Source organism: Vespa crabro, chromosome 9 (assembly GCF_910589235.1).
Source record: "Vespa crabro chromosome 9, iyVesCrab1.2, whole genome shotgun sequence".
Taxonomy (NCBI): Eukaryota; Metazoa; Arthropoda; class Insecta; order Hymenoptera; family Vespidae; genus Vespa; species Vespa crabro.
Window position 1 is genome coordinate 3,478,651 of NC_060963.1, and position 26,350 is coordinate 3,505,000.

General features: G+C 31.0%; 1 protein-coding gene across 9 annotated transcripts; it reads left to right on the top strand.

The window, feature by feature from the left end:
• Positions 1–119: 119 nt before the first annotated feature.
• Positions 120–22,862, top strand: LOC124427153 (bromodomain-containing protein 2-like). Of its 9 annotated transcripts, none has more exons than XM_046969728.1 (25): positions 120–643; positions 1,843–2,634; positions 4,691–4,978; positions 5,405–5,453; positions 5,943–5,984; positions 7,101–7,349; positions 7,457–7,651; positions 7,742–8,350; positions 8,807–8,884; positions 9,249–9,344; positions 9,572–9,673; positions 9,881–10,026; positions 10,107–10,257; positions 10,348–10,912; positions 11,026–11,184; positions 11,749–11,868; positions 12,125–12,274; positions 18,778–18,866; positions 19,156–19,270; positions 19,348–19,719; positions 19,840–20,394; positions 20,834–20,979; positions 21,054–21,203; positions 21,393–21,698; positions 22,526–22,862. In XM_046969728.1, exons 3-25 carry the CDS (start codon positions 4,968–4,970, stop codon positions 22,589–22,591), a joined length of 4,521 nt encoding a protein of 1,506 aa, XP_046825684.1. In that variant the 5' UTR covers positions 120–643; positions 1,843–2,634; positions 4,691–4,967; the 3' UTR covers positions 22,592–22,862. The 9 variants fall into 9 exon arrangements, with proteins under 9 accessions (XP_046825684.1, XP_046825685.1, XP_046825687.1 ...); XM_046969729.1 differs by having other exon boundaries at positions 1,850–2,634; XM_046969731.1 differs by having other exon boundaries at positions 120–2,634; positions 20,837–20,979.
• Positions 22,863–26,350: the final 3,488 nt, after the last annotated feature.

Consider the following 26,350-nt stretch of genomic DNA (forward strand, 5'->3'; position numbering starts at 1 on the left):
ACGATAAAGATACTTTGACTCTCGTATTACTTCTGACGTCATCCAAACGGAAAATGGTTGTCGTCGTAAAGTATGCGAATGACACATTTATAACGGAACGGTTTGGTAAATGATTTTCGGGATATACGATTATTTCCAAGATTATAGTTTAACATATCCGCGATTCTTATGATAATCTTATTGGTGTAAGACATGAATGTGTCTAGTTGAAAAGTGATTTTCTGTCCTTCATGGAGACGCCATCTTTAGCATTAGTGTTATAAGTCATTCGTGTAAAAGCTGGATGGCTGTATTAATTATTACCAATGTAAATTGATTGAAGAAAAGATTATTTATCATTTTAAATCGTGATTATTTTGTCGAAAAATGTATTTAATAGAAATAAGAAAAGAAACGATCGGATCGTGCAGTTGACTTCCGTAGTACCGTGTCATGCGTCTACGATATCTGATCGACGTGTAGCGAATACGTAGTAGATTTCGGTGCGTGTCGTCACGCTGGTGATGTTAATATCGTTTTCGAGTACGAATTTTTCTGAAAACGATAACATCGATAAACAGTTTTGCGTTTCGTGTGACAGGGTGATCGAGGAAGCAAAGGTCGATCCATCGTTAATTAGTACAGCCGCCATCTTGATATATAGGTAACGGAACTATCGGAATGACGATACGACGCAGCACGTCATAATGGAATACTACTTCGAGAGAACGCGCGTAAAGTTTACCACGTGCATCCTATGCTATCCATACATTAAATCTTAGTGCCGTTCACGCTGTCACGCTGTAACGGGTTCATTGATACCGTTCGTCTTTCATGCTTTTGCCAAAGCCGTTATAGATTTTGTGCTCGACTACCAAAATGCATTGCGTTTAATCGGAGAATCGTGGAAACGGACCGACGTTCGCGCGCGCCGATTAATAAGGCGCGGTAATATTATTCGAATGAGAGAACAAATTAATAGAAACGTTTGATTTAATTAAATATTTCGTTAAATGAGATAAGATTTTCTTCTAATGATCGAAACGCGAATTCCTTTCTCTTTGGAACGTACGAAAAGGCATTATGGGTGAACATGGAACGACGGAAATTGACCGTTGATTTTTGGATTGGTTAATAAAGCGCCTTTTTATTCTATAGAGCGAATGTGTATGATTATTATATGCGTGTTATATGTCGTACACCACCGCCCGTCATATTTTAATATTATAAATAGGTACCAAAGAAAACTTGTGCTGGTTTCTTCCCGAACTCTCTCTTTCTCTCTCTCTATCTCTCTCTCACACTTTCTCTCTCTCTTTCTCTTTCTCTCTCTCTCTCTCTTTCTCTCACTTTCTCTCTTATTCATTCTACCTGAGTCTCCTTCCGCCTCTCAATTTCTAAGCCTTATTGTTCATGTTTTTCAATAACAAATTGACGCATTATTTTTTAATAACAAGCTGACACATTGTTTTAGTTATAATTTGTTTTGATGAAATAAAACGGAAGGGATATTATTTTTTTACCACGTGGATCTGTAAAGAGATGTGACCTTTGACGAACGTTCAATGAAAAACTTCCCATAAACCTTTTTCTTTACTTTCCTTCTTATTTCTTCTTAGTAAAAATTTGTAGATATCATATTTTTTCATGTTAAAAGAAATATTATCGTTTGTCGTATAACGTGTTTGTGACAAGTCAGAATTGGCGCGTTTAACTTCGCGTTAGTTCGTGAGCGTTCGTGTAGTGTTCATGGAGAGGGAAATGAGGGAGGGGGGTCAGGTATCACGGAAGGAACTACGGAACAGGACCATTCGGTACGTCGCGTAAGAATGCGTAGCCATTGTTGGTGCTGCGATCGTTAAGTTTCTAGATCCGAGATCGTAATGGGCACGGAAAGGCTTCCAGCGGTGCGAGTATTTAGGAAAATGTCGACGAAGCTCTACACGACCTATTAATATATTGGCGCGAGAGACGATCGTCCTCATTAGTTTGTGAGTTTTGGGACTGTAGTATACCGTAAACGCATCGCGGTCGTCGTAGGAAGCAGTATCAGCAACAACGACGACGACGACGACGACGACAACGACGACAACGACAACGACGGCGGTGTCGGCGGTGGTGGCGGTGGCGGCGGCGGCGGCGGTGGTGGTGGCGGTGGCAGTAGCGACAGCAACGGCGGTAGCGGCAGTGCCAGAAGTAACAAGAGTGGCAGTTAATAGAGTAAAAGAGAGAACTGCAAAGAGCAGTAAGAGCGTACGCCGCGTTGTTGTAGGCGCGCATACGAGATCGTGCCGTGGATTCGTTCGTTTTACACCAGTGAGAGTGAGTGAGCGAGCGAGTGAGCGAGTGAGTGAGTGAGTGACACGACGGTGGGGTATACTCGCCGTATCGGCCGCGACGAAGGTAGTAGTGGCGGTGGCAGTCGCAACGATAACGACGATTACTACGACGAGGACGGTGGCGGTGTCGGTGGCGGTGGTGGAGGTGGTGGTGGTGGTGGTGGTGGTGGTGGCGGCGGTGGCGGTGGCAGCCATAACAGCGAGGCAACCAAACTAGTAAGCAGGGAGAAAGCGTAGTGCCAGTGTCCGAGCCGTAGTGGTGTAGTGTTTTATCGCGATTGAATACCCGAAGGAAAAGTGGACTCGGAACGATCAGGTAGGTGAGATCGAGCAAGAATATTGGTCATAACTGTTAGGCGCGATTGAATGTAACGCATGCCACGATGCGCCGTAGCGCGGTGCGTAAGTCGCGCTCGGTAGCGGCGGCGGGCCCTTGGGAGCTTTCTTTCCCGAGTGGCCGTACCGCCATGTTGAATGAAACCTACGCCAAATCGAGTGTTAGTGAAGGCGGCCAGGAATATCCGCGCGCTTCGAAATCATCGTATATCATACTGAGCGTTCCTTCGACGTTCGAACGTGCCTTGCTTTCGATTCTCCTACGGCGTCTTGATCGCGTTTGTTGTGCGTCGGCTGGGTGCATCGGCTGGGCGCGGGTTCTCCTTACACACTGCCTCACCACTCTTCCCCCTTCTCTCATCTCTCTCTCTCTCTCTCTCTCTCTCTCTCTCTCTCTCGCCTTTTTTCTTCTTGCTTCCTACTTTCCACCTTCCGTGCTTATTTCGCTCGCGCCTCCTTCGTTCTTCCGCTGCCTTTTGCTTCTCCACCTCTTCTTTTTCCTCCTCCTCTTCTTCCTCCTCCACCTCCTTCTCCTCCTCCTCCATACTTCTTCTCCTTCTCTTCCTCTTCCTCTTCTTCATCTTCTTCTTCTTCCTCCTCTTCTTCCTCTTTCTCCTCCTCACTTCATCGTCTTTCTCTTCCACCTCCACCTCTACTTTTCCATCTTCTCCTTCTCCTCAACATTTCTTCTTACCTTTCTCCTTTACCTTTCCTACTTCTAACGACTTTTTCACAAGTTTTGAACACCTGTTTCGATTAGTTGTCTTTCTTCCCAATAAATCTCGATGTATTCGAGTTTTTCCCCCCCTTTCCCCCCCTTTTTTCCCCCTTTTTTCCCTTTTTTTTTTCTCGTATGAACGCTATCGTCCTCGCTTTACGGATCGTTTTGATGAAATTCTTCTTCCATTTATTTCTATCTGCTCATATGTGTTCTCATTTGCATTGGCTTGCTCTCCTCCTCGTTGCTGAAAAGTCTTAATGTGATTCTTTTTCTATTTTTTTTTTCTATTTTCTTTTTTTTTTTTTTTTTCTTTTTTTTTCTTCTCTCTTCACTTTGATAAATCTTTCGTATTTTCTTTTTCTGTCGTTCCATTTCTCTCAGAACAATCAGGTTGATCCTCTGTTGACAATGAGAATCATCTTGCATCGTTTGCTAGTACTATTTTCATCGAATTTTCTATCTTAACTTTTATATTCGACAAGGTTTAGGATCATGAAAGAGATATCTTTCCATCTTAAAGGAAAACCTTTCCAAAACCATGTTTAACGATATCGCTTTAATATATATATTTAAAAATGCTAGTTTTAATATTTTCAGATAATGTTTGATATCAAGAATAGATGATGTTTTGCTTTGCTTCATTGTATCGAGTCAAGCATTTTCAAGATTAAATTATATACTGTAAGAATATCTTCAGAGTATTATAAAAAATATGTAAAGAGAGATTAAGTGAAGTCAATTGAAATTTATTTTTTTTAAATTGAATATTAATTTGGGAAGAATAATTTCATGATATATTTGAATAATAGTAGAAGTAAAATGACTTTGATAGCACTTTATTATTAATTATTAATCATTGATTACTATCTTATTTTAATATTCATTAAAAAGAATTCATTTTGATCTTGATTATTGTCTTTTAAGGGATGCTAAGAAATTATCTATTTATTTAATTATTTGTTTAATAAATATTTAAGGCAATATTAGTATCGCTTATAAATTCTAATTGGTACTTTTCATATGTGCAAGGGAAATGAGTGGGGGGGGGGTGGGGGAGAAAAAATTTATAGGAGCAATTTGAACGTTTCTTAATCATTTGGAATCAAAATAAAAATTAATATTATCTGGATATTAATGCAGAGAATAAAAAAGAAAGATTATTATTATCTTTTGCATGTATTATAAATATTTAATATGCACAATATTATTGTATAATAGTATCTGTACGCACATATGAATGTTTAACTTGCTCTGAAAAAATAAATCAATTTTTGGGGGTTGATACAATATCGGATCCTGTTGTTATGTTATCCAGATGTTGCTAGTATCGCGAGTATTGGCTGGAGGTACGGAGACTCACAGCAGTGTACAGGGCTGACATTCAAAGTACTACCATTTGGTAGGCTTGAGTAGTGTTATGCCTCCTCGGCATCAATCTCCCTGGTTGCAGTGCAATTGTCTCGGCAAGCGATTAGTGAGCTACCATGCTCAATTCAGAATATTTACTTGCCATCTCAATTGTTGATGAAGCCTCATAGCGTCGAGCATCAGCGTAAGGCAGTTACCTGCTGCATAGCATTTATGTACCATATATGTCTGAAAGGTAGGTACAGCTCATTAACGTGGTTTCGATGCGTCCTATAGTATAAGCAGATATCACATGTTTTATTGCGATGTTATAATCTTTTTTTGGTTAGGCATTTATGTTTTTTATTTAAGCAATATCATAACAAACTATTATTCACAGATTAAATTTTTCATTGATATTTGGTATATAAATTTTATTTATTTATCACTATTATTGGTATGTCTATGATGTGAAAGATATTTGGATATTTTAATGCATTTTTCAATATTCAGAAACATATCAATATATATATATATATATTTCTAAAATGTCTCTATACGCACTGCCTTTTATATTTACTGGGATATAAGTTTTATTTTAATTTACATATATATATAAGAAAAAGAAGAAGAAAAAAAAAAAAAAGAATTAATTTTTCTTTTCTTTTCTTTTTTTTTCCAGAAACGGAGTCAAGATGCAGCAGGTGGACACTATTTCGCAAAATAATTCGGTAAGTGACACATTATAAAGTTATTTAATGTAGCGTGAAGTATAGCTTGCTTTATTAACCTACTAATATTAGATTTGAAAGCTATGTAGAAATTTTTTTTTTTTTTTTTTATTATTTATACATTTCCTATTTATTATTTTTCGTAGTTAAAATTGTTTATGTTAGAATTATCAATGAATATACAATTGATATATTACATTTATCCCAATGTAAGATATCCTATCAAGTATAATGTTATAATTTTTATAATAAATAATTGCACATGTATATGTTAAATTATAAGCTTTGTATATAGCAGAAAGTATTGCTTCTTCATGACATTATATAATACATTTAAAAATGTTAAGGATATTAACATTTATTTATATAAATAACAAATTTTCTAAATTTTGTCTTATGAATATTGCTATTGTTGTCATATATAACTTAAAAACTCATAATGTGTTAAATTTAAATACCATTTGACTGAAAAGTACATATGAATTACAGTTAGATGTGGAGGAGCGAGAAAGGCTGTGTAATATACCGAAGGTGAGGTTCCATATTGACATATTTTATGAAATAAGATATATCATAGATATTTTAATCAACAATTTGCACTTTACTAAGAAGAGTAATTTATAATTTCGCTTCAATATATTAATTCTATGCAGTTATAATTCTTTAAAGCTTTTAAATATTCAAACAAACAAAAATAAATGGACAAATATAGATGATATAATCAGAAAAAATTTTCTATATCTATTACCTGTTTTTATATATCTGTGATATATAAAATAGTATTAAAATTGATATCTCTGAACTGACAAAGATTAAATATTTGTTTGTCTTAATATTCAGTAATATCTAATAAAAATCATAACTTTGAATCAATTTATGTATTATGAAAACTTGGAAATTGGTATTAATCAATATTAATTGTGATATGTAATTTTATATTTCGTATATATAAACTTTTGATAAAAACTGTTTCCATTTAACTTGCATGATGTACATGCTGAAAATATCCTTCCAATTTCTATATTGTTTTTAAAGATTATCAAACTATAAAAAGTAAAAATAATTATATTGGGACATAGATTTAAATTCCAAATTGCTTGCTATGGAACGTAAATATTTAGCAGCCTAATTCGCTCACTGCATGATGGATCATCTTTTGCATGCCATTTTGTATTTACTAACATTTATTAATCTTTTTATATTTTGTTTAAATTCTATTTATAAAAAAATCTGCCAAATATATTATTTTTCATACGAATAAATTCTTGTAATATATCAATTCTATTTTAAATTCTATTTTAGATAGAAATTTAATAGAAACATGGTTAGTAGTACTATCATTCGCTTAATTCTATATCTAAAAAAGTTTTCCATTTAAGATAATTATTTATTGTTAATACTAACATAAAACATATGTCAGTAATAAAGAAAATATTTAGTTTATTGCAATTTAATTTTAAATGCTATACTTTATATGGATTTTATTTATCTAATCAAAAAGAATAAAATTTTTTCATTGCTTTGCAAAATACAACTTTTTATTGCTATAGTAGTTAATCCTATTAGTTTAAAAATGTAATGTAGATCTAACAAATATATGTTATATAAATTAAGTTGAAATTAACCAATTCAAAATAAAAAATATAGACAAGTGCACCTGGTAAGGCATCAGCTACACCAGCTCCACCAGGGAAAGAACCACCTCCTCGTGAAGAGCCAACAGTGGAACCTGTAAACGGTGTAGTGCAACCACCCGTTGTTCCACCTCCTAATCGTCCAGGGCGAGTTACAAATCAATTACAATTTTTGCAAAAAGGTGTATTGAAACCAGTATGGAAGCACCAATTTGCGTGGCCCTTTCAACAGCCTGTGGATGCAAAGAAACTCAATCTGCCAGTATGTTAAAATCAATATTTATTTGATATTATATCTATATTATCTATATTACGTGATATTATAGAAGGATATCTTTTATAATTTATTTATCATTCCATTTTCACCAGGATTATCACAAAATTATCAAGCAACCAATGGATTTGGGCACAATAAAAAAACGGTTGGAAAATACGTATTACTGGAGCGGCAAAGAATGTATCCAGGATTTCAATACGATGTTTACCAACTGTTACGTTTACAACAAGCCAGGAGAAGATGTTGTAGTTATGGCACAAGCACTCGAAAAATTGTTTCTTACAAAGGTAATAAATAAATCGTAATAGTAAAAAGTAATTATAAGATTATCATTGATAGTGATAAATATAAAATCATAATTTTTTAACTTATAAAAGGTTGCACAAATGCCAAAAGAAGAAGTGGAACTCGATCCCCCAGTTCCAAAAGGGCCAAAAGGGAAAAAAGCTGGCAGAGTAGGAGGACCAGTTGGTGGAATGGCAGGAACAACTGGAAGTACAGGAAGAGGTCGTCCTTCCTCGGTAGCAGCGGCTGTTACATCCAGTGTACCAAATAGTTTGGCACCTTCGGCTACATCAGCGGGTACAACAGGTGTCATACCTATGCCTCCTCTTGGTACACAAGCACCTGCTTCTGTACCAGGCAGTACGAATACAACTACCATTGCTCCGCCATCGAGCATGGGTGTCACTCCAATGGCCACTCACAATTCTCTGCCTCAACAAGTCGTACCTCCAACGGGTGGTTACCATGCGCAGCCAGCGATGGATCCACAGACGGCTTCTGCTGTACCACCTCCACCTCAGGTTCCCACTGCTCCAACTGTAATGCCTCCATCTCAACCAGCCAAATTGAAAAAGGGAGTGAAGAGAAAGGCTGATACTACAACCCCTACAGCTAATTCATTTGAACCACTATATGCTCCATTGGATTCTAAGAATGCTAAAATTCCTGCAAGACGAGAATCTGGTAGACAGATTAAAAAGGTAAACATATTTCATTCATTCATTCGTAATTGGCATTATTATCAAACCGAATATATTTGGGTATAATATAATCGAGTTCAGTATTTTAAAGAGCTAAAGTTTGTTATGTTCTTTTATCATGTTAGCTTTTATTTTAATCGGAGATGTTGCTATGTGTATATTATTCATGAAAAAAGTACATGTTTAAACGTTTCTATATTGTAAATTGATTCCAAATAAGCATATTGCAAGAAACATTTTTGCATGAGATTTATGAGTTTTAAATGAGAGAAAAAAAATGTAGTTTGTATAGAAATCTTTTTAAAATTATGTTAAAACCTTTATTAAATGTTTATTATTGTATTTCGCATCATCTTAATGCCTATGACCATAGTCATACATAGTCGTTCCCTGCATGTAAAATCATGTCATTCCATTAAGACATTAACAAAAGGGTTCATGTCGGGGCTGTTTCAGCCAACGAGGCAAGGGGAAGACGGCTTAGTGCCATTCCACCAGGCCAACATGCCCCTGATTGGGGCAATGGCCCAACAGGTATAAATACTGTTACTCCTTCACATTCCTTCCTTTCATTTGTGTCGTCTTTTATCATTTTTATTTGAAAAAAAAAAAAAAAAAAGAAAAAAAAAAAAAAAAAAAAATTATTTACTCATTGAATATTAAGAATTATTCATTCACAGTAGAGCTAAAGTAATTTCTAGTTTGGCCATGTTTAATTAAAATATAAACAATTATTGTTATATTTCTTTTTTGTTTTTGACATATATTCCTCTAATGTTGCTATTCTCATTCTGTTCTTATTACTATTCTTTGTTTATAAATTGCAATTAAGAATTATGTATCTTCAATAAGATTTTTGTATATTACATACTAATTCGATTTTTTGACATTTTTTCAGCCTCAACATACAGGTGGTAAATCCAAGGAAAAGCTTTCAGAAGCACTTAAGTCTTGCAATGAGATCTTAAAAGAATTATTTTCTAAGAAGCATTCGGTAATTAAATAATTAATATATTAATAATTATATTAGTAGCAATAGTGGTAATAATTTCCATTAATTTAGATGAATGTATTATAAGTCTTGCCAGAAAAATGATTTCAAATAATATATGAATATATGTATTAGTATTGTTTATTATTCTTTTGAATGTGAATTTATTTTGATAGTATGTTATCATTTCTGTGAATATTAAACTTTTAATTTTTGTGAATAATTAACAGGGTTACGCATGGCCTTTCTATAAGCCAGTTGATGCAGAACTATTAGGTCTGCATGACTATCATGACATTATTAAGAAACCGATGGATCTTGGTACTGTAAAGGTAAGACTATGCTAGTATAAAAGTTTTATATTTTTTTTATATAACTTTGATGTATGTTAAATAATATCTACATTTATATTGTACCATAGAAAAGTTTTAATTTAGTATATTTTTGTTTTGTTTTTATTTTCTTTTATTTATTTATTTTTTTTTTTTTTCATTTTTTTATTTTTTAGACTCAATTCTATTTGTATAACATTTTTACAGAATAAAATGGACAGTCGCGAATATAAAACGGCCCAGGAATTTGCTAGTGATGTGAGGCTTATATTTACTAATTGTTATAAATATAATCCTCCTGATCATGATGTCGTTGCAATGGCTAGAAAACTTCAGGATGTATTTGAAATGAGGTAAGTATAAGCAATTAAAATAAAATATTTAGTATTTTAACTAAATTATGGGATTTAACTCAATATATTTAATTTATTAGGTACGCAAAAATTCCTGATGAACCTATGGGAGGTATGTCAGGAATGAAAGGTAGCAGTAGTAGTGCAAGTAGTTCTGGTACCGAAAGTTCTTCCGACAGCGACGATTCTGAAGAAGAACGTACACAAAAATTAGTTGCTCTTCAACAAGAGGTATTAGATTTTCTTTTATCTAATATAATAAATACACACAATTAGAAAGAGTATTAATTATATTTATTATACCATTTCCCTATCTCACAGCTTAAAGCAATGCAAGAACAAATGAGAAAATTAGTAGAAGAAAGTGGTAAAAAGAAGAGCAAGAAGAAGAAGCCGGACAAACCAAAATCAAAGCCAATGAGCAATAAAAGTAGTAGCCTCGTTGGTAGTCATACTGGTGCCATGAAAGAACTTATGAAACCAAGTGGTGGAATTCCCAGTGTGTCTGATAGTGTTGGTACTAGTATAGCTAGTGTTGCAATGGGCGCAAGTGATCTAAAAATACCTGGTGGTATGGGTGGTGATCTCCATCATCCAGCAATAGCAGTAGGACCAAATAAAACACATACAACAGGAAGTTTAGGTCATCATTTGCCAACAGCGACGAATGCTAAATCAAAAGGTAAAGGAAGAGGTCCTGGAAAAGCTACTGCAGCAAATACTGCGAACAAAAGGCCGAAAGCGAATAGTAGATCAAGTGGGAATAAAAAGAAATCGATCAATCAACCACCACCAATAACATTTGATTCTGAGGATGAAGATAATGCAAAACCGATGTCTTATGACGAAAAGAGACAACTTAGCTTGGATATCAACAAACTGCCTGGTACGTTTTAATTCGATTAACTTACTTTCTCATAATATTTTCTTTAATTATAACATATGCCTTTTAATTAATTAATTAATTAATTAATGGTGGTTTGCATTTATATATTTTAGGAGATAAACTAGGTAGAGTTGTACACATAATACAGTCTCGGGAGCCTTCGTTGAGGGATTCAAATCCAGATGAGATTGAAATCGATTTTGAAACTCTAAAGCCTTCCACATTAAGAGAGTTGGAAAGCTATGTTGCATCATGCCTCAGGAAAAAACCACGTAAGCTTTATTTAAATTCTATTACAATATTGTTTGCAGAATTTATTCTATACTTTTTCCAATCTATCTACACTATGTATTGGTATAGATTATTCTTAGATTATACCAACTGTTAGAAAAATAATAGATAACGAAAATCGTGTTTACTTATAAAGAATTGTTATGAAAATATAAATTGCAAGTTTTATTTTCTATTTACTACGTATTATGATATATGATAAAGGATCTTGTAATGACATGTATGGAATAATACTTAGTTCTCTATATTTTTTTTTTTTATTTTTTTTTTTATTATTTTTTTTTTTTTATTTTTTTTATATTTTTTTTTTTATTTTTTTTAATTTTTTTTTATGCATGTACTTTATGATATTTAAAGGTAGCATATACTACGTTATCCGTAATTATAATTATTATTTCGAAAGTGTAATGTTTGAAATTGTTAACATATCATATTTAATTTGTGCACTCTGATAAAAACAATACTGTGAATGATCCTAGAGTATCATTAGTAAGTTTTTATTAGTTCAATTAACAATGTCGTATATTATGAATGATTGTTCACAGATAAAAAAGTTAGTGGAAAATCTAAAGATGAGCAAATAGCAGAGAAAAAACAAGAATTAGAAAAGAGGTTGCAGGATGTAACAGGTCAATTGGGGAATGTGAAGAAAACTGCTAAGAAAGGTTAATTTTTCTTTTTGTATTTTAGCTTATATCTGTATAAATATGTTATTTTCCTGTTTCTTTCTTTTTCTTTCTTTCTTTTTCTTTTTGTTTTTCCTCTTTCTTTTCTTTGGCTTTATTTTTGTTTCTTTTCTTTTCTTTTTTGTTTCTTTTTTTTCTTTTTTTTTCTTTTTTTTTTTTTTTTTTCTTTTTCTTTTGGGTGAGGGGGGTTGAGTATTATAAGAGTAACTATAAGAATATGATTTTATTTTTACAGAAGACAGTAGTAAGTCAGTCGACGTAGTTGGTACTGGAGGAGCCAGTGGGCCTTCACGATTATCCGCTTCAAGTAGTAGTAGCAGTGACAGTGATTCGAGCAGTAGTTCACTTTCGTCGAGCACCAGTGATTCGAGCGACAGTGAAGCAGGTTAGATATGAACTTAATGTAACTGTTGCTACTATTAGACCCTTACTTGGGAACAAAGGACTACTTATTGTGAAGTAGTTTCAATGCAAAATACGAACTAATTCTTATGTGAGATTTAAAATTATGAGGTTATTTGCGAGTTTAAATATAATGTTCAAACAAAAGCAGATCTTTTAATCTGCATTATTTTGGAATTAGTTTCTATCAATTTCTCTTCAAGATGTTTATAGATCGATTCTATTAATATATTACAGATGTTACCTTAAATTTTTATAAAGACAATATATGCACATGTGAAAATCTTTCTTTCATTAAAATATTGTGATACGTTTATTCATAAAACGAATCATGTTTTTATGTTTGTAATAATAATGTAAACAATAACCGATTATGTAATTTTTTTTCTTTTTTGATTTTATATTCATTAAATTTCTTCTTCTTTTCTTTTCTTTTCTTTTCTTTTATTTTATTTTATTTTATTTTCTTCTTTTTTTTCTTTAGGTATTAATGTAACAGTTATTATTTAATAATATTCAGAAGTAGAAGTCGTAATTGCAAGTTCTATATTATTATTTAAAAAAAATAAAAAAATAAAAAAAAAAAAACTTCTTCGTTATATCATGTGACATTTTTTATTTTGATATATTTGTATATGATTATAAATATATATTTATTATATGATCCAAAATTAAATTTTATTTGGTAACACATTTCATCTATACTAATATGCATTTGTGATTTATAATTATTTACCTATATAATTTATCTTTATTTGCATAATTTAAAGTGTATTGTAAAACATGTATATCTAAGAATTACGTATAGTGATACTGCAATGTTACCACTTGGAGTAGTACTTAATCGTAATTGTTCAGATTTGTGTTAATGTACGCAATACGAATATGTTACTTTAAATCATGTAATATAAAATATGTAATGTTTTTAATATGAACAAATTTAAATTTAATTAGTTTAAGAAGAAAATCGGTAATTAATTTTTCTTTTTTCTTGTTTTCCCCCTTTTTTTTTCAGTAGGAGCAACAATAAATCCAATTTGTTTCTCTCCTGATCATTGATATTAGAGGAAAAATGTCACATGATATGATGCTGATAATAATTAACTATTTATAACAGACTATATATATTAAATTACATTTTTCTTGATAATTCAAAAAAATAAATCTAAAGTACAGATCTATCATTAATAATCAAATTTTTTTCAAAAGAATGATTAATCACAGATAAATGCATATATTAAAATTGGATTGATTATTTTATAATTGCACAAACGCATCGCAAATATCTTCTCAAGCTGCTAAATCTTGCTTATTAACTATTGTATTTATTAGGACGGCGTTATTCTTCGTGTAGTATAAGTGGTGCGTTATATTAATGCAAGTACAAATGAAGTGTCAAGTTTCATTTGATTTTTCATAATAAAAGAACACGCAGAAATTACATTTATATATATATGTGTGTATATATTATATATAAATTATTAATAATATATATATATAATTTTATATATTTAATTATATATTGTTAATAATATATTATTATATAATATATATACATATATGAATATATGTAAATTTTATATGAAAAGTATTGAATAAAAATGTCACTGGACATGAATGATTGAAACTTGACATAGCCGAAGAAATTTTATTTAATTTATGAGAGAAAATGCAATGCTGAGAAAAAGGTGAGCTAGTGGAGTGCAGACTGTGTTTAGAGGATACCATATGCCATGCCAGCTTGTTTCACGAATTATATTATTGATAAAAAAAAGATATATATATATATATATACATATATTAATTATATTTTCTCTTGCCCTATCAGTGTTGACAATACGTTCTGTTGCTCGAAAGTCAAATATAATTCCTTATTCAAGGTTACTGAGTTTTTCACTGCAGTCTTATTTTGTAATATAAGAAAGAACTGAGAAAAAAGAATCGTAGATGAATGAAGTTACACTTTTATACATACATATGCATTACATAAGGAATGACTGTAGTGCTAAATATTAGTACCTTGGAAAATTATATCATAGCTTATCCTGAAAATTACATTGCCCATCATAATCTAAGCAACTTCATGCAGTATGTTAACTCTTGCAAACTTAATCTTTATTTACATTAATTCATAAGCAGAGCATTACTTGTATTACTGTGTTTTTGAATATATCATTGAGTTTGTTTTTTCATATTGATCCATTCATGCCATATCATTTCTCAGAAGTTAGTACAGTGACATTAATAAGAAGCGTCTTTATCAAACTGTGAGTGGGTATATATATTTGCATTATTTGGATGCCGTAAAAACAGCGTTTAGGGTGCTGAATATTTTATTCGCATTTGTGGATTAGACTATGTGGATGCTTAATTCAATCAGAAGGAGCAAATCAGGCAACGGTAATAATGATACACACGGGTAACAAATGCTGCAGACAATGTGTATTGGTGGCTGGATTTGCAAAACAGCTCATTCTGTTTAATAGATGAGTTAATAGATGTATTTTCGCGTCTATTTATCGGATGCTAGTCAGTCACACTCTTCAAATCTGTCGCCTTCGTAATTAATATCAGAAACTATGCGTTCAGTATAATAATAATAATAATAATAATAATAATAATAATAAAAAGGGGGGTTCATGGGTAATCTCATATGTATATCCTCTTCAAATGTTAAATAAATACTGCTTACGTTTTGAATAAGACTTAACTCTGCAAAGCCAATTTCTCTTAGTACTTTCTTTCAACTTGATTGGTATATTCGTAATTATCTCGTAAGCAAGAGTAATAATAATAAGTAAGTGTAATAGCATTATATTACTCATATGAGATGTGATTGAAATGAAGAAATCAATTATTTTTGTCGTTTGGATGAGATACTAATGCGTAATCGAGCAGGTTGATTATGCAAAATCAATGATGATTTGCGCGGAGCTAAGTGACCAAGTCTGATAATATAATGAATGCAATATGATTTTTTTTTGTTGCAAGATTATGTGACTTTGAGCATACATGGTTTGTGTTGACATAATAGAAAAAGAGAAAGGCAAGGGGAGTTTATAAAGTAAGCGTGTTAAAAGACAGATTACGGTTGCAGTGTAAGAAAGATCAAAGAATATAAATATATAACAGAAAAAGAGTCAGTAAGGACGACAGGATAATGGATAATGGTCTATGTTACAAATAAGGCACCCTAGCCTCCAAACACATTGTTTGCACTCCGCTAAGCTTTGCTAATCGTGTCATCACTCTATTTATCACTAGTTCTTCATCTATAACCATTATCAGTTTTTTTTTTCATTGTTCGAGTTTATTCAAACAAAAGTTTAAAGGATTGTCTTCGTACCCTAGAGACAATATTATGCCAATGATAATTATAACGAAGTTGGTGTGGTTTTACATGCCTTGATATATCAAATAATAATAATAATAATAATAATTCATATTAGAATCAAGTTTTACTTCTTATCACATTAGAACTTGAAGATTATGTAGCAATGCCTAGTATGTACCATCAGTTTGGGGTATACAGTTCATAACAGCTTATGAGGTAATTATATTGTTTTAAACCCGTCCTACTATATATAAAACATTTTTAGAAAGTCTTTTATACAAAGTTTAAGAAGATTAATTTTAATGATATTTTGTTTCATTTTTGTATTTCTATCTGTAAATGTCTGAGATCCATGATAAAGTTTTTGTTGAAATATCATGTAAATTTAGTTTTTATACATAGTAAAGTTTATGTATAAGAAGATATTATGGACGTAACCAACATGACATCCTAAAGTACTTGAAAGAGCACTTTATAAATATTGAAAGTGCTGCGGAAAACATGATTTGATAATTATTAAAGTAAAAGGGTGATCAAAATTGCACTCGAGTACAATTAAATGGTATCATTAATCATACACGCAGCATAGCGTACTTATTGTTCTAAACGAAAACATATTGAAAAGATACGGTGTTTAGAAACATTAATAACATTATTCAAAGAAACCATAATGATTGGTCAGAAAAAAAGTGTTCGTCGAATTTTAAGATAATTATTAACGACTACATTAAAACATACATATATTTGTGAGACCGATGGCGTATCTTATTATTTAATGGTTTTCAAAATATTGAAAGTTTCATAGATAAATTTTCAATTCAAATTAGTTAGAAATATACGAAGGAAAGAAAAAATAAAATAAAATAAAATAAAATAAAATAAAGTAAAATAACAGCGTGCGCTGAATTAGGTCGTATGCATCTTATGATACAATCAGCATTAGCTTGTAACTGAGATATATAGAACGTTTTATAATAATGTTCATATATTGCCTTCCAAATTTTTGTAGCATTTTATTCTATATGCAGGCACATGTCTGAATTTCTTTGCATCCTTAATGCAAATTAGGATGTCACTCCTCTTCCTTTCATATCGTAATACGCAAAAGCAGATTTAACGTTAATATTATTGTTTTATTATATATAGAGAAAAGCACTACTTTATACGAAAGAAAACACATACGTATTCTTTTCCACGGAAGTGCACACACGTTTATCTGTTTTGTGCGTATCGCGAACAATAGGAGTAGTACACACATGCGTACACATTTTGTACATAGTGAGAATTAATATATCATAAAATAATTATAAGAATAATATTACTACTACTATTACTATTATTACTACTACTACTACTAATAACAATAATAAGTAATTAATAATAAATAATGGTAATAATAATTATAAATAGTAATAATAATAATAACGTTAACGATAATAATAATAATAATAATAATAATAATAATAATAATAATAATAATAATAATAATAAATAAATAAATAAATAAATAATATTAAATATTAATATTAATAAGACAAAGAAACAGAAAGAAAAAGATAGACAGATGGAACAGAGAAAAGAAGTTACACTCATGGAAGTGACGACACATTGAACATTTTTCTAAGTACATAATTTAAAAAAATATATATATAAAAAAAAAAATAAATAAATAAAAAAAAAAAAAGAAACACACTAAGCGAATGAAGTAAATCTTACTTCCGAGCGGTTCCGAGTTAGGGTTGGCTTGTGTATGGTGGTCCAGTTAACTATATTATATAAATTAAGATAAGCTGGAACTCCTTCTCATTGTTTTTAGACTTAGTTGATCATAGCGATACCAATATACCTATTATATTCGAGCACGTGTTCAATGAATTTTCTTCTTTATTATCAGCCATTCCATGATTAACTTAAACTTCCTACATTTTTGTAATATTTAATTACAGAAACATTCTCCTTATATATTATATATTATATATATATATGACATTTAAGGAAGAAAGTAATATAAAACCGTAGGTTTTATATATATGAGCTACATGTAGCTCATATCAATGATAATATCTACCATAAACAACGAGCGGGAGTCTTTTACCACCGATCTCAATGCTGTGCTAACCGTGACTTGAGCTTATTTTACATATTTGCTTGTACGAGTGTGTCACTCTTCTTGAATCATCCATGTTTAAGTTGAATTCATATTGTACCGTTTATTATGCGACTTTTATTCATCACACCCTAATTTTGTTATAAAGTTATAATGTATTAAAAAAGAAATGTCAGTTCGATGGTTTTTCTTCGTAGTCATCATCATCATTTTATAATCATCATTCATCGCCCGTCGTCTTGATTATTATTATAATAATAATCATTATTGTTAGTATCCTAATGAGAAAATAAAAAGGGAAGTGCGTATTCTTTCATACATATATGTTTCGATATATATATGTATGTTTACCGATTACGCGACACGTGTGCGTGTCTCTGGTGTTCGCGCGCGTGATATGTATGTATGTATGTATGTATGTATTTACGATGTGTATACATATATATATATATGTATGCACACGCAATTATTCATAAATAAATTGAATACAATTGATTTTATGTAGAATGAGAGAGAAGAGAGGAGAAGGGAAAGAAAAGAAAAAAGAAAAAAAAAAAAGAAAAAAAAACCAATTGTTCTGCGTATTAAAAATTTTTTAATATAAAATTATTAAGATGAAAGTCCACAAAAAAAAGAAGCATATAATTGAGATATTTAAATTAACATTGTTGTACACAGTGATACAATTATAATATAAGCATATATATAAATAAAATCTATTAGAAAATATATGCTTGAAGTTGTTTGATTTAGTTTCTATGTGTATATATATATATACATATATATATATATATATATATATTATATATTATATATATATATATTATATATATATTTATAATGTGTATTTAATATTTATTTTCTGCATTTCTTATTTGGCGTGCGTAACACTTTATGGCTAGTATGGCTGGTTATATTTATGGCTGGTATCCTCTGCACACTGCATCTCACTAGTACTTCATCGAAAAATCTAAGTAATCCGAAACGAAATGGTTGATAGCACACTCTCACAAAGTTATTAGATGCACATTACATTATATTACAGGAAACTCCTCCAGTCGTCCACCTAGAAAGAAGATGAAGAAGAATGCTCAAAGTGCACCACCTCCAACAACATCGACAACTGTTGCTCCGGTAAGATAACGTTCCAACTTTACAAAACTCCAAAAATGACAAGATTGGTATTATTGTAATATTAATAAATTATTCATATCATTAGACTAATATAGTTTGTAGTTTTCAATATTTTTATGATTTACAAGAAAGATAAAATATTGTTATTACATTATAATTATTTTAATTATCTGTAATATATAAATTATATGTATGTCATATATGATATAAGTTATGTTTACTCGATATAGTGAAATAATAGGTGAACACAACATTTAACAAGATAATGATTTTATAATACACTTTTTAGGCACTCAATCATACTGGAGGTCTATTAATGAATAGTCAGCCAACAGCAAATTCTACGGGACCAATAGTAAAGGCAGCATCGGTAACTCAATCTAGCAATATTCCTGCCGATCAAGGTATGCCTATTTTTTATAACTTTGTATCTTATAAATGATAGAAATAAATTGAATTTTTGTATAATTTTGTTATTAAGGTGGCAACAGTCAGCAACCTGTAGCCGTAGCTGCTGTTACAGCAAGTCAAGGGATGCCTGTGGCAAGTCATGCATCTATGCCCGCGCAACCTCCACGACCAACAGCACTGGCAACAGCTGCACCAGTTAAAAAGCCAACGCCGCCACCTCCGACTACTTCTAATCCTCCGACTCCGTCAGTATCCGTACCAACACCACCACCAAGTGTTACTCCAACAAATACGAACTCTGTGGTGGCATCACCGGTTGTGCCTCAGGCGCCACAGCCTCCAACGTCTGTTAATTCTTATCCAAATGCTAATACGCCTGTTCCAACGGATGGAACAACATTAAATCAACAAGCGGACCTTTTGCAGCCATATAGTACTCTAGGTATACATTAAGAATAATTATTTAGATTATTTCTATGAATTTGATTTTATTCAATCAAAAATATATTTAATTTTATATTCTAACTTAAGAAAAATTTATAATTTTCTTTCTCTTATATAGCTTCTGTACCTACGACACAAACATCATTGGATCAAGGTCTTTCTATAAAGAAAGAATCACATATATCAATGATACCAACTCTTCATACAAGTAATAATACCAATTTAAATTTACTGCCAGATGTTAAAAATCCAGTTAATATGATGCCTACGAATATGGCATCGAATCTAAATCTGGGAAATATAAATATGGCTAATTTGAACATGAATTTACAACAAGGATTGGCGACACATATGTCAATGCATAATCAATTGGAAAATATGATAAATACAACATCACCATTGACCAACATACAAAATACGCATAATGTTACGATGTCGCAACATTCTAATGGCTTTCCAAGTATAAAACGTGAAACTTCCCCACCAAATATGTTGAATAACAATGGCATTCCAGGAGTTAATGTAGGAATGAATATGGGAGGAATGGGATCGATTTTTGATCCTGTTCCTATAGTTTCCATGCCAATGCAAATTTCACAAATACCTATAAAGAAAGAAGAAAAACAGCCTCTTCCTATTTCGCAGCCACAAATTGCACAAAAGGCAATGGATGGTATGTTGTTTTTTCTTTTTTTTTTTTTTTTTTTTCTTTTCTTTAAATATCACATTTGTCTTCTAAAGAAGAATAATTTTATAGCACGTTTTTAATACTGTACATACATGTATAATCTATTATACGAAATCTTAGATTTGCTTAAGTTACATTTGTTGCTTTATATTTTCATGTGTGCTTTGTGTGATTGCGCGTTATTTCTCATTTATCCATTACAATTATATTAGTCATATTACTTTCTTTTTCTCCTTCTTCCTTCTTATTTATTTTAATACATGCAATATATTAAGAATATGCTTAAAAATAATTTCACGGCATATTTATAGCTACTTTAATATGCAATTATATGTGCACTCTTATTAAAAGCTTATTATCGTTATAAACGAACACGCTGTAAATTAACCGCTTACTAATCAAAACTATAATACTGGTGCTCTAGCAGGAGCTCTTTTTGCAGAAATGAATGCGTTAGGTTTACCACCTATGGGCAATCATTCGAGTTCTCAGCTCATGCCCGAAAAGAAAATGACGCCACCCGATTCAAAAAATCCTGCTTCAAACTTTGCGTCAGCTTTTAAGAACAAGGTACAGAATATTGGTTTTAATTGATAAAAATTAGAAGAGAAATAATGTAAGATTTTATTTAAATGGCATTATAGACCGTTGAACAAAATGTAAAGAATGCATCTTCTTGGTCTTCGTTGGCCCAAGCATCGAGTCCTCAATCTACTGCAGGAAGTAGTATGAAGAGTGCTGCCAGAGATTCTTTCCAAGCGTTCAAAAAACAAGCCAAAGAAAAGCAAGATAGGGTAAGGGAAGAAAAAGAGGAAAGACAGAAAAAAAAAAGAAAAGAAAAAGAAATTATTTCTATTTTTATTTTACACATTGATATTTATTATCCATTGTTCTTTTATATTGACCAATTCATAAATGTATAAATTTATGAATGATCCTTGTATTTCATAAGTTAATGTATATATAAATATTATATAAAACAGCAAAGGGCACTATTGGAACAACAGGAAATGCGCAGACAGCAAAAGGAACAGGCTGAGAGAGAACGATTGCGACAAGAAAATGAAAAGAGAAGAGAACGAGAGGAGGAGGATGCCTTGGAGAAAGTAAGAAAAAATGTTGGTGATCAACAAGGTAACGCGATGACTGCCACGACGAGAGCGGAAGAAGTGAAAGCCATTGTTGACACGGATAGCAGTAGTCCAAGTCATTCGTCTAATCAGGATAAAGCTGCTGCCGAAAGAGAACGGCAAAGGCTACGGGAACAAGAACGGAGACGGCGCGAAGCGGTAAGTGTGTCATGAATTTTTTTATTCTTTTTATACATATATACATATATATATATATATATATACATATATATATATATACATATATATTTAAATATTTATTTACGTTAGATAAAGAGATTAGTTTTTTTCTTTTTTTTTTTTTTTTACATCGTCTATAATTGGCTCAGGGTCGTATGGTTAATTACCTCAGACACAATTTTGATCACGATAAGGTTCTCGGAAAATTTTATGTAACTTTTTATTTTTAGAAAAAAAAAAATAAATAAATAAAAATAAAATAAAAATAAAATAAATAAGATAAAAATAAAATAAATAAATAAATAATAAAGATAAAATAAAAATAAAAATTAATTTAGTAAGTAATTTTTATCGATTGTGCAATCATAATGTAAATTAAAAAACTTCATATCTATAAGGGTAATAATTTGATAGGTCTGGATATAGTACAATTATAATTGTCCATATATAATTACAATTCTCATAAATAAATAATTTTTTTTATAAAACATTTATTATATAATCTTTCATTTTGATCCGTTTTATGTCTGAGGTTTTACGGTTTATTGCATAGATACAAGAGAGAAGAAGTTAAAGATAGTTAAGAATTATTAAAGAGATATTTAAATGTTAATGCATAAAGACAAGAGAGAAAGTTTAAGTTAGTTAAAAATTATAAAAGAGTTATACAAATAAAAGAAAATAGAAAAGAAAAAAAAAAAAAATAGTCGAGGCGTGTGTTAATCGTTGATGGTTCTCTTGGCATCATCAGCGAAAATTTATTCGAAGGCGTATTCGCCAAAGAATGGGTATATTTATCTTTTCAGATGGCTGGCGCGATTGACATGAACATGCAAAGTGATTTGATGGCTGCATTTGAGGAATCATTATAATGTTACTATTCGCTGCTCATAATAAATCCATTGAAACCGGGCAGGACTTGGATGAATATTTGCCGCTGGACGATATCTACAGAGACATTTTAATAATATACGGTATCTCGTTGAATTAAATCTAGAAAGAGAAAAAAGAGAGAGAGAGAAAGAGAGAGATAGAGAAAGAAAGAAAGAAAGAAAACAAAAACAGAGAACCGTCACGTAATTGTAATGCCAATTAAAAAAAGGAGAGAGAGGAAGAGGGTGGGTTAGATGGAGGAAAGAAGGAGGAGGAAGGGGATGGGGCAAAGCGAATAATTGTAACAAGTCATCATCAATGTATGTAACAACAAAGCAGTGTACTTGTTTGTAAAAAAGGTGGTGCAGTTGGGACATTCCAACGAGGGGGGCGGGGGAAGCCTAAAGAAAATAAACAAACATCAAGTTATAACGATCGCCGTGTTTGATCGTTCGATCGGATTTCTACAGAAATACGATTGATATATATAAAATTAATATTTGCAAAAGCAGAACTGTGTTTAAAACGACGGACACCCAAGTGTGACCATGTAATTAGAAAAAGAAAAATAGTTGCAGAAAATACTTCGAAGAATATTGCATACTAAACTCTATTGTGTTACATTTTTCCGGTTTTCATAAGTTTGTACTTTATGTAAATTTGGAAACATAACTAAAAATATTATTCAGAGATAAGTGAGAGCGAGCGAGAGAGAGCGAGAGAGAGCGAGAACGAGAGAGAGAGAGAGAGAGAGAGAGAGAGAGAGAGAGAGAGAGAGAGAGAGAGAGATGCGTGCAACATATATTAAGCGAATGTGTGATCATAAGAATGAAAGAGTGTGCGAAAAAGAAGATGAAGATGATAATGATGATAATGATGATCATGATGATGATGATGATGATGATGATTATGATGATAATGATGATGACGATGATGATGATGATGATAATGAAGATGAAGATGATGATGATGATGATGATGATGATGATGATGATGATGATGATGATGATGATGATGATGATGATGAAAAAAACAAAAACAGAAGTGTGTATTTGATTAAGTTTTATATTTTTCCACTTTCAGTCATTAATCGTTGGTAGGATTTACATAGACGGTGTTTCTGCCAATAATAAATAGAATTATTAGCTATTACTGATAATTTCATGCAGATTTTTTTTTCACAATTATGGACATATACTATTTGTAATCACAAAAGTATATAGGTAGGTTTGTTAATTAAAACAACGTGACAAACAAACAAACAAACAATATATATATATATATATATATTATATATATATTATTATTATTATTATATACAAGAACGAGAACACAGACACGATACTTATGTCTCTTAGGCGAATTTGATCGTGCATAATTTTCACAATGTCCACTCGCGAGAAAGAAAGATAGAGAGAGATGGGGAAGGAAGGAAGGAGGGTGTGAAGGAGGGGAAACAGATAAATAGGCAGACAAACAGATAGACAGATAGATAGAGACAAATGTTCGCATTTCAAATTCATTCGCGAGCGAGCAATTCACAAACGGACGTCATTGCGATCGATTTTCAAATTATTCGCGAAAACTCATCATAGAGAACAAAATGGTCAATTATTACGAGTTATTGAAGAAAAAAAAAATGCGGGGTGGGTGGGGGGTGGGGAAGAAATAATAAAATAAAAATAAAAATAAAATAAAATAAAATGAAAATAAGAATAAAAATAAAAATAAAAAAAATGTGGAGGAGGAAAAAATACTAAGACGGTAAGAAAAGATGATTGTAATTGCGAATGTAGTTGTTGTTTAACGCGATCCTACATCAATCATTAGAACGAACGATACGTACGCCCAAAATTTCGGATAACGTGCTTCAAATTAACTCACCGAAGTATGTCACCCGATGTAAGTTATATTTAGGCCGCCTGTAATTAATAGGGTATCGATTAAAAAAAAAAAAAAAGAAAAAAAAAAGAAAAAAAAAAGAAAAAAAAAGATATAACGCGAAACGAAAAACAATAACAAAAAACGAATAAAAAAAGAAGGAAAGAAAGAAAAGAGGAATTTATATTTATTCGATCACTCACACTCGTACGAGTATCGGTTTTGCCGTCGAAAAAATGGACGATTATTGTGGTTTTAGGGATGGGGATGGAACTGAGAGTTGTGATTCTTTAGAGAAAACATTATCACGGCTTTCGATCGAAAATTTTTATGTACAATCTAATTATGTAGTTTCGAGTTATCGTCTAACTACTACCTTCGATGTACGTATGATGAAAGGAATAATAGATGACGAGAATTTTTTTAACAGAATTAAAAAGAGTCGAGAGTACGTCGATGAGAGGAAAGAGAGAAAGAGAGAGAGAGAGAAAGAGAGAGTTTATTCGGTGAGGAAAAACATTGTGACAAAAACAAGCCTAGGAGATCTCGATCGGTAAAAAGTACAAAAAATCAACAAAAAAAAGAAAAAAAAACAAAATAAAAGAAAATGAAGAAAAAAAGAAGGAAAATTAACTAATAAAAAATATATGGATCAAAGAAAATATACACGGAGAAGACGAAGAAAAGGAATTCTATTGATTTTAACACTATTAATGAATGGTAAAAAAGAAATTTTTTTGAAAAATTTCATATTATGCGTTATTATTATTAATTATAAAAGTAATCTAATGAGTTTAATTTTTAACAAAAAACTGTATATATATATATATATATATACATCTATATATATGTATATGGATATGTATATGTATATGTATGTGTATGTGTATGTGTATGTGTATGTGTATGTATCACAAATATCTTACTTTTTCGTAAAGAATTTTCGTATGAATTATATTGAGATTGATTGATTGATTGATTGATTAATTGTAGTAAGAATATTATTTGAAGTCATTATTTAATATAATATTGAGAAATCCTTTTTTTAATTCGACAAGGGGGGGAGGTATGTTTATATTAACATTATATTATAAATAATTAAGTTATTAATTCGATTATATTAAATAGAATTTTATTTTTATAAGAGATCTACATACATGCGTTGGGAGAGATAAGAAAATGAAAAAGAAGGAGAGAAATTTACGTACAGAAGAATTGTTGTTCGTAAATGTGATTTCGTTTGAGCAATATGTATTTTGTAATTAAGAGAATGAGAGCGAGAAAGAGAGATAGACAAAGAGAGGGGGGGAGAGAGAGAAAGGAGAAGAATGTACGACATAATATGACGGACATGACAGTCGTCTAATAATCGATCGAAAAGTTATTTTATTTAAATTCTCGTCTAAGTTCCGACATATTTAGACTTTTTTGAATGTGTATATATATATATATATATATATATATATATATATATATATATATATATATATATTTATATATATATATTACTTTGAGATTTCGTCGGAGCGTGTAGATGTAATTATTATTTACGTTATATTTGTATTTTGAAAATTACCGGGTGAAAAAAATATTAAGATAGAAAATAATTATATCAGATTTTTCACCATTAATCGATCTCTTTTTGACATAAGATTATTAATGACTTGTATCGAATTAATTGCGACGAATACTAGATAGGTAAAAAAGAAAAAAAAAAGAAAAGAGTGAGAAAGACAAAGGAAACCGTAAATTTTTTCATTTCGTTTGTCGCAATCCCAGAATATTAAAATGGCTTTGACAAAAGAAATAAATGACGATTATTACGTAAAAAAGGATGATCGTTTTTTTTTTAATTATTATTATTATTATTATTATTA

Coding starts and splice junctions, on each gene's coding strand:
- LOC124427153 (XM_046969728.1), top strand. Junction 5,985..7,100: donor GGCTGTGTAATATACCGAAG/GTGAGGTTCCAT, acceptor TAAAAAATATAG/ACAAGTGCACCTGGTAAGGC. Junction 10,027..10,106: donor CAGGATGTATTTGAAATGAG/GTAAGTATAAGC, acceptor TTAATTTATTAG/GTACGCAAAAATTCCTGATG.